The 13,256-nt window shown below is 42.0% G+C and overlaps 1 protein-coding gene across 1 annotated transcript in view; it reads left to right on the top strand.

The window, feature by feature from the left end:
- BABAM2 (BRISC and BRCA1 A complex member 2) overlaps positions 1–13,256 on the top strand; it is a 302,496-nt gene that overhangs the window by 90,178 nt on the left and 199,062 nt on the right. Inside the window, exon 5 of the mRNA XM_014598025.3 lies at positions 4,098–4,292. Coding sequence (XP_014453511.1) covers positions 4,098–4,292 — 195 coding nt within the window. The remainder of the gene's footprint in view (positions 1–4,097; positions 4,293–13,256) is intronic.

Consider the following 13,256-nt stretch of genomic DNA (forward strand, 5'->3'; position numbering starts at 1 on the left):
GGTAAACTTGGCAGTTTTTGGAAAGAAAGGTCCCTGTGGCGTATACTCTATACATGTCTCTCCAGCTGGCAAATTAGTCATACGTTACTTTGGCTCGTAATACTGAAAGCTGGAGAATGTAAATACTATATTATTATTAAAATTCATTGATTCCCAGGTGAAAGTGGCACAGAGCGAAAAAACATTTGAAAAGTGAAGCTGACATAAATACTAGTACACTCAGTTATTAATATCTAGAACCAGTCTAAGCATGTATGCTACCCACTTAAACTTTTCATCCACAGCAAATACAACAGTCCTTGTTTGTTTCTGTTTCAGACCATAAGCAAATGGCTACATCCTTTTGAAAGGCAAAGCTACTCAACAGGTAGTTTGCCTCAGTCTTCACACACAAAAATTAAGCTGCAGCCAAACACCTAATAAAGATTATTTGGATAAAGAAAAAAACAAGCTGAGGAATGAAATAAGAAAAGAGACTGTTAAGAGAGCTTTTGATGCATCTGAATGAATTCAAGTCAGCTGGGCTTGTTGAACTTCATCTCAGGGGGTGATGGAACTGGCAGAGGAGAATTTGGGTCCTTTGGCAATGATATTAATGAAGTTATGGGAGACAGGCAAGGTACCATAGGACTGGAAGAGTGCCAGCATAGCGACCTTCTTAAAAATGCAAAAAGTAAGACCCAGGAAACTACAGGCCTTACCTTAATGCCAAAGAAGTTACTGGAGCATAGCCTAAGGAAGTCTGTTTGCAAACATCTGGAGGAGGAAAGGTTAATCACAAGCAGCCAGCATGGATTTACTAAGAGCAAATTGTCTCACAAACTTGATCTCCTTTTTTGGCAAAGTAACCTGGGTAGATGAAGGAAATGCTGTGGATGTAGTGTCTCTGGACTTCAGCAGTGCTTTTGACAAAATCCCACGTGACCGTCTCATAAATAAATTGAGAAATGTGAGCTGGACAAAACTGCTATAGGGTGGTTAGACAACTGGCTCAATAGCCACAAGCAAAAGGTAATTGCAAATGGATCCATGTCAGAGGAGGTTTCAGATAGTCCCATGGGGGTCTACCCTGGTCCTGGTGCTGTTCAGTGCATTTAATAATGATTTGGATGCTAGCATAGAAAACTTCTTGAGCAAGTTTGCAGACAGCACAAAACTGGGAAGGATTGTGAACATGTTGAAGAATGCAAGCACAATTCAGAAGAATCTGGACAGATTGGAAAGCTGGGCTGGAGCTAACAGGATGAAGTTAAATACTGACAAACACAAGGTGCCACAAATGCTACAAGAATTGTAGCCACAAATGCTACAAGAATGCTTGGAAAGAATAATAAAACATGAAAATACAAAATGGGTGACACCTGGCTGGATGGCAGCATGATGGAAAAGGATCTAGGAGTCTTGATGAATCACAGACTCAGTGCGAGTCTGCAGTGTGATGCAGCTGCACAAAAGGCAAATGCAATTTTGGGATGCATCAATAAAAGCATTAGAGGTGATAATGCCTGTTTACTCAGCATTGGTTAGGCCTCATCGAGACTATTGCATGCTATTTTAGGCTCCACATTTTAAATGTGGAGAAGCTGGAGAGGACCTAGAGGCAAGCAACAAAGATGGCCAAGGCCTTGCAAAGCAAGTCATACAAGGAGACGCTGAAGGAGCTATGCATGTTCAGTTGTGGAAAAGGCACTTCAGAGAGGACATGATAGTAGTCTTCCAGTATCTGAAGGGCTGCTATAAAGAAGAGAGAAAACATGTTTTCTCTCATTTCATATTAGGATGGGGACCAGTGGCTTGAAGTTGCAATGAAGTAGGTTTAGACTGGATATCAGGAAAAAAATCTTCACTATTAGGAAAGTAAGGCAATGGAATAGGCTGAGTAGGGAAGCTGTGGACTCCCCATCACTGGAGGTGTTCAGAAAGACATTTGACAGTCACTGGCTCAGAATGATATAGGTATAGCTATGCCTATGTTCTGCTGTATTACCCATGCATCTGGATTTTGCTGGTTGCTGCATGGGCTGGAAGGACTCTGAAACTTATGTGCGTAGGCTATGCAGCTCACCCTTTCCAGAAGGGTAGGATAAAAATTTGATGCATGTCTCTCCTGTTTAATTTGCAGATCTTGATTTAGCTTCTGTATTTTTTTTAATGTTTAGGTTCTTTATCTTAGTATTTTTACCGGCCATGAGTAAAAAAATAAGTGCATTATACAGGCTCTGGGACCAACATGTTATGAAAATCTGGGTAAAAAATCACCTCTTCTTGTATTTGAATTCAGAACATACACTGTTTGTATTATAAAAACATTTTTTTTCTCTTCTTGTTTAGTTTTTGTTCAGTTATATACTAAAAATAATTTGTTCTGCTCAAGAACATTAAAAATGGCAATGCTTTCTATTCACGCATGTAGAATGTATATGGTTAAAATGTCTTTTGGTTATAGTATGTTTAATATTTCTATATCAAGAATAAGTATAATATTTAAGAAAATATTTTGAACGGAGTTGTCCTCCCCCCCATCCCCCAGTAGAATGATATGGTATATTATCTTATGACATTTTAGATTTAAAACATAACACCTAACTTGGGTGTTAGGGACATTAATTTTAATGTGGATTAATTATCCTACAAAATCATGAGAGACAAGGGAGCTGTAGTTTTTACCACAGAATAAACTCAGCAAGGTTGGTCACAAATAGGAGTATAATGTCAACCCCAAAAGCGTGTGTGTGTGCATTAGAATAATAGCTATAGACTAGCTTAAGAGAAAGTAACCACAGGGCAAACACTTAAGAACAGGGGAACGCAACCTCCAGCCTGCAGAGCCATCATATCTGGCCCATGGGGCTCTCCACAGGTCAGGAAACTTGGTGGTAGGGGCCAGTGGCAATTAATATTGCCATCCTCACCCCTGCCAAATTTCCAAACCTCCCAGCCCCTGCAGCTGGATCGGGGCTGGACCATGCCCCCTCCTACCCATGGCTTGATCAGGCTAGACCATTGCTGCCACCTGACCCTCAGGGCTGCATCAAGCCCCCTTTCTCTGTGGCCTGGGTCGAGGCCAGGCTGTTCCCTCCAGCCCCTTCCACACAACTGGATGGGGCCTGGGTGCTGGATCAGAACCACTGGCCAAATCCAGCCCACAGACCTCCCAGGCACTATCCATCTTACTTGCTGAGCAAAAGGTTTGAGCACCACTTAAGAAAGATTGGATGCATAGCACAGAATGAGCATGTTGAGTAGCTCTTGAATTCAGCCAATTTGAGCTATAGTCTCTGTTTCTAATGTTAGCCAACTTGAGTTACAACTAGAGTCTAATTAAGGGGCTGGGACAGTAGTGTAACTAAAAGGGGTGAGGGGGTACTCAAAAATAGCTCCTGCTGCCATTGGACTACAGCAGCTGGCATTGCCCAGTGCACTGTGGCAGCCTAGGGCACAAAGCTGCCCTGCTATACCTCTTAGATGGGATTTAAATTGGAGATATGGCTAAAGTTATAACTTAATTCTGAAGTGAAGACAAACCCTTGGACTCATGGTTGAGACAGTGGAAAGGAACCGTGTCTTGCTCCTGCAGATGTTGTTCTTTGAATGAAAAAAAGGTGTTTGCTTTCCAGAGTTATTGTCAAGTGGATGCAGTCATTTGTGCTAGCATTAAGTACTTTTAAATTTTCTTTAGATTCACTGCAGGACTGTGTTTGCTTGAGTTTATTTTTATGAATTTTTTAGATGAATTTGGTTCTGTCAGTTGAAAGGCTTCAGGTACTCAGATGCAGCTCAGATGTTCATTAGGTCTTTCCTGTGTTGAAAAATAAGACATGATATCAATTCCATACTAGCTCTGTGTTTCTTGTCTTATTGCACATTGCTGTCATAGTTTTGTTGGCTAGCATAGAGCTATGCCTTTTTACTCTTTAGCTTAATCCACTTTCAATAAGTAGAGTATATTGTGCAGTTTAAATTTACATCTTAGCTTAGTTTCACAACAGGTTCCCCGTATAGACAAGCCCTTCATATTAATTTGCCAGCAGGACAACTCATCTCCCTTTCTGTTGCTATAAACTAATCTGCCTTTTTTTTGTTTTCTAATTCACCAGAATTTAGCCTCGTGGAATCCTTCAAACCCTGAGTGCCTCCTGCTTGTTGTGAAAGAGCTTGTGCAGCAGTATCATCAGTTCCAATGTGGCCGATTGCGTGAGAGCTCTCGCCTCATGTTTGAATATCAGACTTTACTTGAAGAACCGCAGTATGGAGAAAACATGGAAATCTATGCTGGCAAAAAAAACAACTGGGTAAGCTATTAGCAATACTTCTGATGAAAGCAATATAAAATATTGCTGGAGGGATTCTTTTGCCATAGTAACTCTCAACATTACCTTGGAAAATTACCCTATTTGTGATGTATTCATATACTGTGTTCACAGTGCAAAAAGTCCTGTTTCTCTCCATCTCACCCTCTGCAGTCTCCACTCCCTCCTTTGTTCATTGCTTCTGTTCCATTACCTCACCTGAACTTGATTTCCAGGTGAGCAACTGTCTTCAGAGTAGATGTCAGTGCACTAGATTTATAGATAAGCCTGTGGTGAGCTGTGAGAATCATGTTCTTTCCCACCCTTCCAAACTGTGGCTCTGTTTGCCTAAGAAGGGTTTTTCTGGCATAGTTATGTTGGTTATGGGTGTGTTTTGTACTGACATTGCTATGCCAGCAAAAACACTTAGTATAAATGCAGTTGTACTGGCAAAGCTGTGCTTTTTGGCTGGTATAGTTGCATTCCCTTGGAAGCATTTTGCTTATAAAGGTATGTATATATGGTCTTCTAATGGGAACATAGCTTGAATATTCAAAACCTTTCAACATCCATATCTGCTGAGCCTTGGCTTCAGTTTCATTATCTGAACTGCATTGTTGGTAGCATAGAAATAATTGATTAAAGGACAATATGGATGAACCGACAGCCCCTAAACCTTTTTTTAAAAACATGTGTTATCTCTCCTAATATGATCCCACCCAAATATTCTTGGTGTCATTAGTGCACTCTGCTTTTGTAAATCAGATTACTGATCTGGTTTGGTTATATCCCTTATTTAAAAAAAAAAAAAAAAAAGGCAAAGATGAAAGGTGCAGAATTCCATCCACAGTTGTTGACAGCAAAGCATGGTACAGAAAGTAATCCACGGCACCTTTGAACACCTGCTGAAATATTACATGTGGACATGTGGAAAGTATTCTCTGTGTTTTTAACCTTTTTAGTTTGCATACTTATATTCACACATTATCATCGTTTTTGGCAATGACAAAAACTGCTATCAGGGTTGAAAACACCAAGGTTTATGACCCCCTTTCTTTCTCTTATACATTTCCCACCTCAGCTCATGGGAACCTTCCATCTAAGTTTGGCAGCTGATGGATTAAGCCCCATTTAAAGAATTTGCCTGGGGAGCTGACACTTCATGTGTCTTGAGGCAATTTTTTTTTTTTATTATTTTTAGCTAAAATAAATCTTGAGACAAATCTTGTCAATCACTTATGAGTTATGGAAAGGTGAAAAAATTATTTTTTAAAATTGCAAATAACTTTTGAATGTGTTTATTATAACTCAGATAAAAACATAGGAATTTTGAAATGTGCATACTGCTAATGAGCATGTAGAGAAAAATGTGGTCTATAAAGAAGGGAACTTATGGGATAAGTACAGACCAGGGTGGGGGCGGGGGGAAGAGGAAGGGGAGAGCCCAGCCTGTTTCAGCGGCTCTGACAGCCCAGCCCAGCCTGGGCATGGGGAGCTGGAAGCAAACTGGGTACATGGGTCCTGTGGCCCCAGCCCAAACCACAGCTGGCTGTGAAGGGCCCTGCCCCCACAGCCTGGCCCAGTCCCTCTGTGCCTGCTCTCAGCAGCACCCACAGGCCAGCCCAGCTCATCCCCGACTGAGGCAGGTGGATGGCAGGACCATGCCAGCCGGTGGCAAAGGTGGGGGGGCACTCTGACAGCAGCAGCAGCCCCTGCCACAGTGTCCTGGGGAGTGCAAGCCTCTTTCCAGTGTGGGGGCTGCATTGCAGGCTGGAGTGGGACAGGCACAGGCTGCCACAGCTGCCTTGCACAGGGCAAGTGATGGCCATGCTGGAAAGGTGGCTACAGGGGCTAAGGCAAATTTTGGGGTGGCCATAGCTCCCCCAACCCTCCCGTAGTGCCACTGCTGAAGCGCAGCCCTCCCACTGGGAAGAGGCTTTCAGTCCCCGGGACACCATGACAGGGGTTGCTGCCTAAGTCAGGGTCTCCCCCCCACTCAATCCTTCGCAGGTCCAGCAGCCAGGACGGGGCATGGCCAGATGCCAGCCAGCATGGCCCCCGAGGCAAAGAGGGCAGAGAGGGGGTTTATTTCTCCCCCTCACTCCCCTTTCCCCCCAGGGAACCCCAGCCGGGGTCTGCCTGGCTGGGGTGCAGCGGCCCCTGCTCAGGGGAGAGCAGGAGAGGCGGTGGCCAGGGCTGGCAGACCCCGGCTGCTGTCCCCCGGTGGGAGAGGGGAGGGAGGCAGGAATAAAATCCCCCCCTGCCCCTTCGCTTCAGGTGGCCATGCCGGCCTGGCATCTCACCATGCCCACTTCCCTGTCACTGGAGTGGCAGGGGTTGGGGGACTCCCTCACCCCTTTGCCTCAGGCAGCCGCCGCAGGCCAGCATCTGGCCATACCCCCCACTGCTCGAGCAATGAGGGTGCGGGGGAGAAATGCCTGGGAGAGGCTGCTCTGCCCCGGCCAAGCAGGCCTTGGCTGTGGTCCCCCCCAGTGGAAGAGGGGAAGGAGGGGCAAATGAACCCCCTCCCTGCCCCCTCCGCCTCAGGGGGCCATGCTGGGCCAGTGTTTGGCTACACCTCCACCTTTGCTCTGGCCTACAGCATAGCCTAGCCCTTGGGTGCAAAGCATGCTGGGATGTTGGGGGACTCTTGATTTAACTTGAACCAGGAAGGGCTGTGGGAGAGAAGTTCCATAAACTGGTTTGACCTCAGTCAGTTAAGTCTAATACTACATTCAGCCAGGTTTATCTTAAACGAGTTTCGGCCATTTTGAAACTGACTTCTGTCCATTGAACTGTTCTGTTACAGGTTTAAACCAGTGTCTGATCACTTAAACCAGTTTGTGTGTAATTTCCGTCCCTTGCCATTATGTAAATTGAAATATAGTTTATTCCAAATATAATACAATACATTTAGGTCAGAAGAATCCAGATCCTAGATGCATCTTGAAAAACGCCAGTGAAATGTTCAGATTTCTCTGTGAACATATGAGGTTAGAATACTCTGTAGGAGGGAGTTGAGGAACTCCCCGTCCTTCCCCGGCTGCCCTCACCCCCCCCACCCAAAAAAATACCCCCAAAGAAACTTACCATATATGTTCACATACCATAAATATCTTTCCTGCAAAAAACCAGAACTGCAAAGTGGGGCTGTGTGTCTAAGTGGGGAAGGTGATTTTTCTTTTCTGGAATAGAAGCAAACCTGGAGACACTCTGCATGCCATGCAGCTGCCAAGATCTCGTCTGCTTGTATCTGGTTTAGCAAGCTGAAATGATGGAGTCCTACGTTGACCCTCTTATAACATAGCAATTAGCTGAGCACTGTAACTTTTGCCTGAAGCAGCAAAGTATGCTGTTGGTGGTATGTTGATGAGGCTTGTGGTATGGAAACAGGGCTTTCTTTATAAGAATTTGAATAAAGAACTACTTGGAATAAAGAAGTAATACTTTTTGTACAGCCCTTAAGAATCTGGGGCTTACCCTTGTGTGATACAGAGTAAGTCTTTCTGGAAACACAGAATGTCCAGGAACGTGGCATTCCTGGGGACAGTCTAGGCGAGGCAGCCATACCAAGAAGTTCCTGCTGCCTCTCCCAGACTGTCTCCTGGGCTACCGCACTTCCTGGACACTTGGTGTTTCCAGGAGTTCTTACGCTATGTCACATAGTTTTGGAAACTTTTTTTCTGCATTCAGTCTTCAGAAACAAAGGTGTGTGTTTTATTTGCTGGGGGGGACATGTGGTATGCCAGAGAATATGGTAATTTAGGTTCAGTGGTTTGGGATAGGGGATGTCATTTATGATGTTCTTCCCCTTATTGATAAGAAAAGACCCTTCTTTATCTTATGAGAGCAACAGCCCTTTCCCAAAGCACCTACATAACAAAATTATTAATGCCAATGGGAATTCATCTGTAACCCTGTTAGATCTCCATTTATTATATTTTACTGGCCCTTCTGGGGATTACCATTTCCATGATCCTTTAGCAGATTTTCATAGCTCCAGGAAAGGGAGGCTAGCAGGTTCTCTGATGGCATCTCTCTCTATCTAGGCTCCAGATACCAAAGACTGGAAGTAACAGAAAAATTAACTCTAATGACAATGAAAAATGTTGATTCAACCCCCCCCCCCCCCCCCCCGCAAACCCAGGTTCTTCAGGAGTGCAGGAGAGGTTGAGTTGAACAAAAGGCACGCCCAGGCACAAGGGCATTTTCAGGCACAAAGCATATTCTTTGGCTTTGTTCCATCTCTGGCTGGCAGATGATCAGGTCTTGTTTGCCAAGTATAATTTTCTACTGTAAGACAGGGTGACTCCCTTTCCTGTATATGTACCATAGGACATTGGGGAAGAGCTAAGGGAGGTCATCAAAGAAAGCTTGGTGGCTGCCAGACCAGCCCCACAGACAATCGTAGGCCTCTGAAAGAGTCACACGGTTGAAGTTCAAGATATCATACAGGCTGCCAGCCAAAGGAATAGAGAGGTCTGTCAGTATGAAGAGTTTGATGACTCATTCCATTTTGTAAGACTCAAGGGATACCAACTGTTTCCAAAATCTAGAGGTGTTAAAACTTCCCAGTGAAATGGCAGCAAGATTGTGAGAGATGGCAAAACAATGCATTTTTCCTTTATTTAATTCTTGGAAAATGCTGAGCCCATTTTAGTAAAACATTAAAAATTAACTCCAGAGGGTAGAGCTAGGATCCAGAGTGACCTGAATAGACTGGAGAAATGGTTCGCAATCAATGAGATGAGATTCAACAAAGGTAAGGGCAAAGTCCTGTACTCAGGATGGAATAACTGCACCCACAAATACAGACTGAGGAATGACTGGCTAGGTTACAGTACTTCAGAGAAGGACCTGGGGCTTATGGTGAACCACAAACTGAGTAGGAGGCAACAGCATCCTGGGCTTTATTAACCAGGAGTGTCACTTGCAAATCAAGGGAAGTGATTCTTCTGCTCTATTTGGCATTTGTAAGACCTCACCTGAAGTACTGTGTCCAGTTTTAGGCCCCACATTTCAAGAAAAATGTGGACAGTTTGGAAAGAGTCGAGCACACAGCAACAAAAATGATTTGAGGCCTGGGACACAAGATTTATGAGGAACGTTGAAAGAACTAGGGTTACTTAGTCTGGAGAAGAGAAGAGTGAGGGGGGACTTGATAACATTCTTCAAATACCTGAAGGACGATTATAGAGAGGATGGAGATGAGCTTTTCACTGTGGCTGCAGGGAACAGGACTGGGAGCAATGGCTTTAAGCAGCAGCATGGAAAATTTAGGTTGGATATGAGGAGGAATTTTTTGACTCTCTGAGAGTGGTCAAGCATTGGAATGGTTTACTTAGAAAAGTAATGGAATCTCCACCTTTGGAAATTTTCAATAGCAGGTTAGCTGTTTTAATTGGGGATGATCCTACCTTGAACAGGGGGCTGGGCTAGATGACCTTCCAACCCTACTTTCCTATGATCCTACAGAACTGAGGCTAACTTCTAGCATGGAAGTTGTCAATTCATATGGTTCAAAATTGGGGAAATTATAAACAGCTGAAAAGAAAAGGTGTGAGGCTTCCTTAATTTAGGGCACAGCCAGTCATCTGTCTAGCTTTTCCCCAAAAAGGAGGTAAATGATTTATTTTATTGTCCCATCCAGCTTATATTGACAGCTTTGTAAATACCACAGTAGATATCACTGGACATTAGATTAGTCCTATAGTCATTTATTTTGCAAAGGCCTTTTGGAAGTAATTGGTTTTAAGAAGTAGTTTAAGGAAGAAGGTGATCAAGAGAAAGGAAAGCTATTTCTCAATTTGGAGAATCTGCCTTGCCAAGTTTGAAGGAAAATTATTTGAACATAAGTTACAGAAATGCTAAAAAGGATAATTACAACAGAAATGTTGCCAGCTGTACATTTTCCTTCATTCTACACTGATAACCGATGTCCCTCGGAGAATGGCAGATTACATGGGTTAACATATTTATACACATTCTTCCCCACTAGATGTTCAAAGCTCTATGCATATTTTGGAGTTACTGTATCTGCACCTACCTGCATACAAAAATGCCCACATTTCTTTTCAAAGAGAATATATTATTTATGTGCTTCGACACATGCCCATTCTTACTTATACTTCTTATTATACTTTTCTTGCTTACAATAATTTCACTTCTTCTCTTTTTTCCCCTTTTACTTTAGCTTTTTACCTGTCCAATTTTTTTTTAAACACTTGGATCACATTTTAGATGCAAAGAGCCATTTTAGTGCCAGACTAAAGTGGCAACCAAATTTCACACTAAATGTTCACACAGCCATAAATTTGACCCCCTGTTGATTATACAAAAAAATATTGAACTTGGAAGACAGTATGTAATAGAACAATTAAATATACTGTAATGCACATATAAAATAAAACAGTTAAAACTGAACAAGTATTTGTTACCTCAATCTATCCTGATTTTTGTGTTCTAACTATAGAAAATTAATATTTAATATTTAATCAAAGAAATATTTTGCTTTAATTATATCAAATGGCAAGTTTCAATGTATTTCCTTTTAAAAGAACAAACTTAGTCTTTTCATAACCAGGTGGATAAGGCCTTGTTTTAAGGAAGTATATGAAATGGAGAGGAAATCCGTTCCATTTCCTTTGTATACACTCTATGTATAAAAAACAGCCATGTGTTAGGGACAATTTGGCAACTTTTCAGCAGGCAACAGTTGTAAAGCAACCCTTTAGGTGTTATAATTTATGTAAATCTGAACATGCGTTATAGAAAATCCTCTAGCTTTTTTTGCAGTAATGCAAATGCTCTTCTTTCATCTTCTATTTATTCCTCAGCTCTGATTTTCACCTACTAAGTCTGTCCAATTTTGCTAATTAAGGAGAGCAAACCAAAAGAATCAGAGAATTAATGAATCTCTTCCCCTTATTTGTTAAAACTCATTTGGCACATTGCAGCTGCCCTTACAAGGCCTTTACTCACAGAAATCCATCATAAAGTTTGGGACACATTTATTAACTGTTTACTAAATCATTCAGTCATCAAAACCAATGGAAACACAGTTTTGCTCAAATGGTTCTTTTTTATCAGTGGTATAGGCTGTTATCTAGAAATGTAGAGAAGGTTTACTAAAATGAAAGGGAGTAGGAATCCCTTCACAAGGAGAGAACTCCATTTTGCTACTCATGAAATATGTCATAGATTTCATAGACATTAGGGCTGGAAGGGACCTCGGAAGATCATCAAGTCCAGCCCCCTGCCCAAAGGGCGGGAAGTCAGCTGGGGTCGTAGGATCCCAGCAAGAAAAGCATCCAGTTTGCTCTTGAAGGTGTTCAGTGTAGGTGCTTGAACAACCTCCGGTGGCAGGCTGTTCCAGACCTTGGGGGCTCGGACAGTAAAGAAATTTTTCCTTATGTCCAGCCTGAAACAGTCTTGTAGTAGTTTATGACCATTCGACCTAGTCATCATCCCTTGGGGCGCTCTGGTGAACAAATGTTCCCCCAGATACTGGTGGTCACCCCTGATAAACTTATAGGTGGCCATCAGATCACCCCTGAGCCTGCGCTTTTCCAGGCTAAAGAGCCCCAGGGCTCTCAGCCTGTCATTGTAGGGTCTGCTTCCCTGACCTCTGATCATGTGCGTGGCTCTTCTCTGGACTCTCTCAAGCTTCTCCACATCCTTTTTGAATTGTGGAGCCCAAAACTGGACGCAGTACTCCAGCTGCGGCCTCACTAAGGCCGAGTACATCCTCCAAATTCAAACCATAACTCTAGCACTCCAGAGTTTGGCATGAAACCCATATATTAGCTGGAATCCTTTGCCCATTTCAGTGAAGCTTTCATTTCTTATGAAATGTGGCCAAATAAAATTTATGGCCTAAAATAGTTGAACAGTAAAAATGCAGTTCAAACTACAATGACTGAAAGGCAACATTTTATATCTGTGCAACAATAACAACTGATTTGTATGCATTCTTATGTTGTAAAAAGGTAATTAACTTTTACATTTTCATACCAGTTCTACAACTCCCTTTCTTTAATGAAGCATCATTGTAGTCTTATCCTTTTTCTTGGTTCTACGTTCAGGGAAACTAGCAATATGAAAAATGCCACTTAAGAAATAAGCTGATCGTTGACTGAGGATGGGAGTAAGATTTTCAAACTATTACATTTTTCACTAGCAAACCTTATAAATGTTGAAATACATTTTGTCAAAAGATCTTATATATTTGCTCAGATTAATGCCCAGAGGAGTTATTTTCAAGTTGTATGTTTAAAACTCTGAAAATAGAGATTTCTGCAGTACACGCCTATTGAAAAAAATACCTTATTACATCTATTTTTAACAAGTCTCTTCAATTGTTTTTAAAAAGTAATTTCTGTGCATTTAATTTGTTAAAAGGAAAATACATTGATATTACTACTGTCCTAAGAGATACACATGCCTTTTTAACTTTTGTTTTACTGTAACAAAAAGATGAACAATGTTGACAAGTTTAGCCTTGCTGCAAGTTTTTTTAGTTAATTAATGCAATTCTTCCCAGTGACAATGCTCAGGTACTTTACAGGCATATGAATGGATTGTTGCGATTTATTTTAATCCTTGTCAATGGGAGATGCTGTGTGCTAGGCACTTATGAAAATCTGGTCACTTCATTTAGGTGTCCAAATGGGAGTTTTCTCTTGAAAATCTAATTATATTGGGAATGTATCAGGGCACAGACTGTATACTTATATTTGTATTTTACCAAATGTAATTGGCCTCTCCTATTGAAGAGGATGCGTGGGTGATACCACTATATAGAATACTAATTATTTTGTCACAACCATCCCCTGCCTCAGTGCCCTTATAGACTTGATACACTTTGTCATATTGCTTGTTGTGAATGCTGCAAATTAATATTTTTTAGCTTTAATAATCACCACTGAAAGCCATTGCTTAACTCTTCTCCCTCATCTTTTTCTCTCT

The sequence above is a fragment of the Alligator mississippiensis genome, chromosome 1, assembly GCF_030867095.1.
Source record: "Alligator mississippiensis isolate rAllMis1 chromosome 1, rAllMis1, whole genome shotgun sequence".
NCBI classification, from domain to species: Eukaryota; Metazoa; Chordata; order Crocodylia; family Alligatoridae; genus Alligator; species Alligator mississippiensis.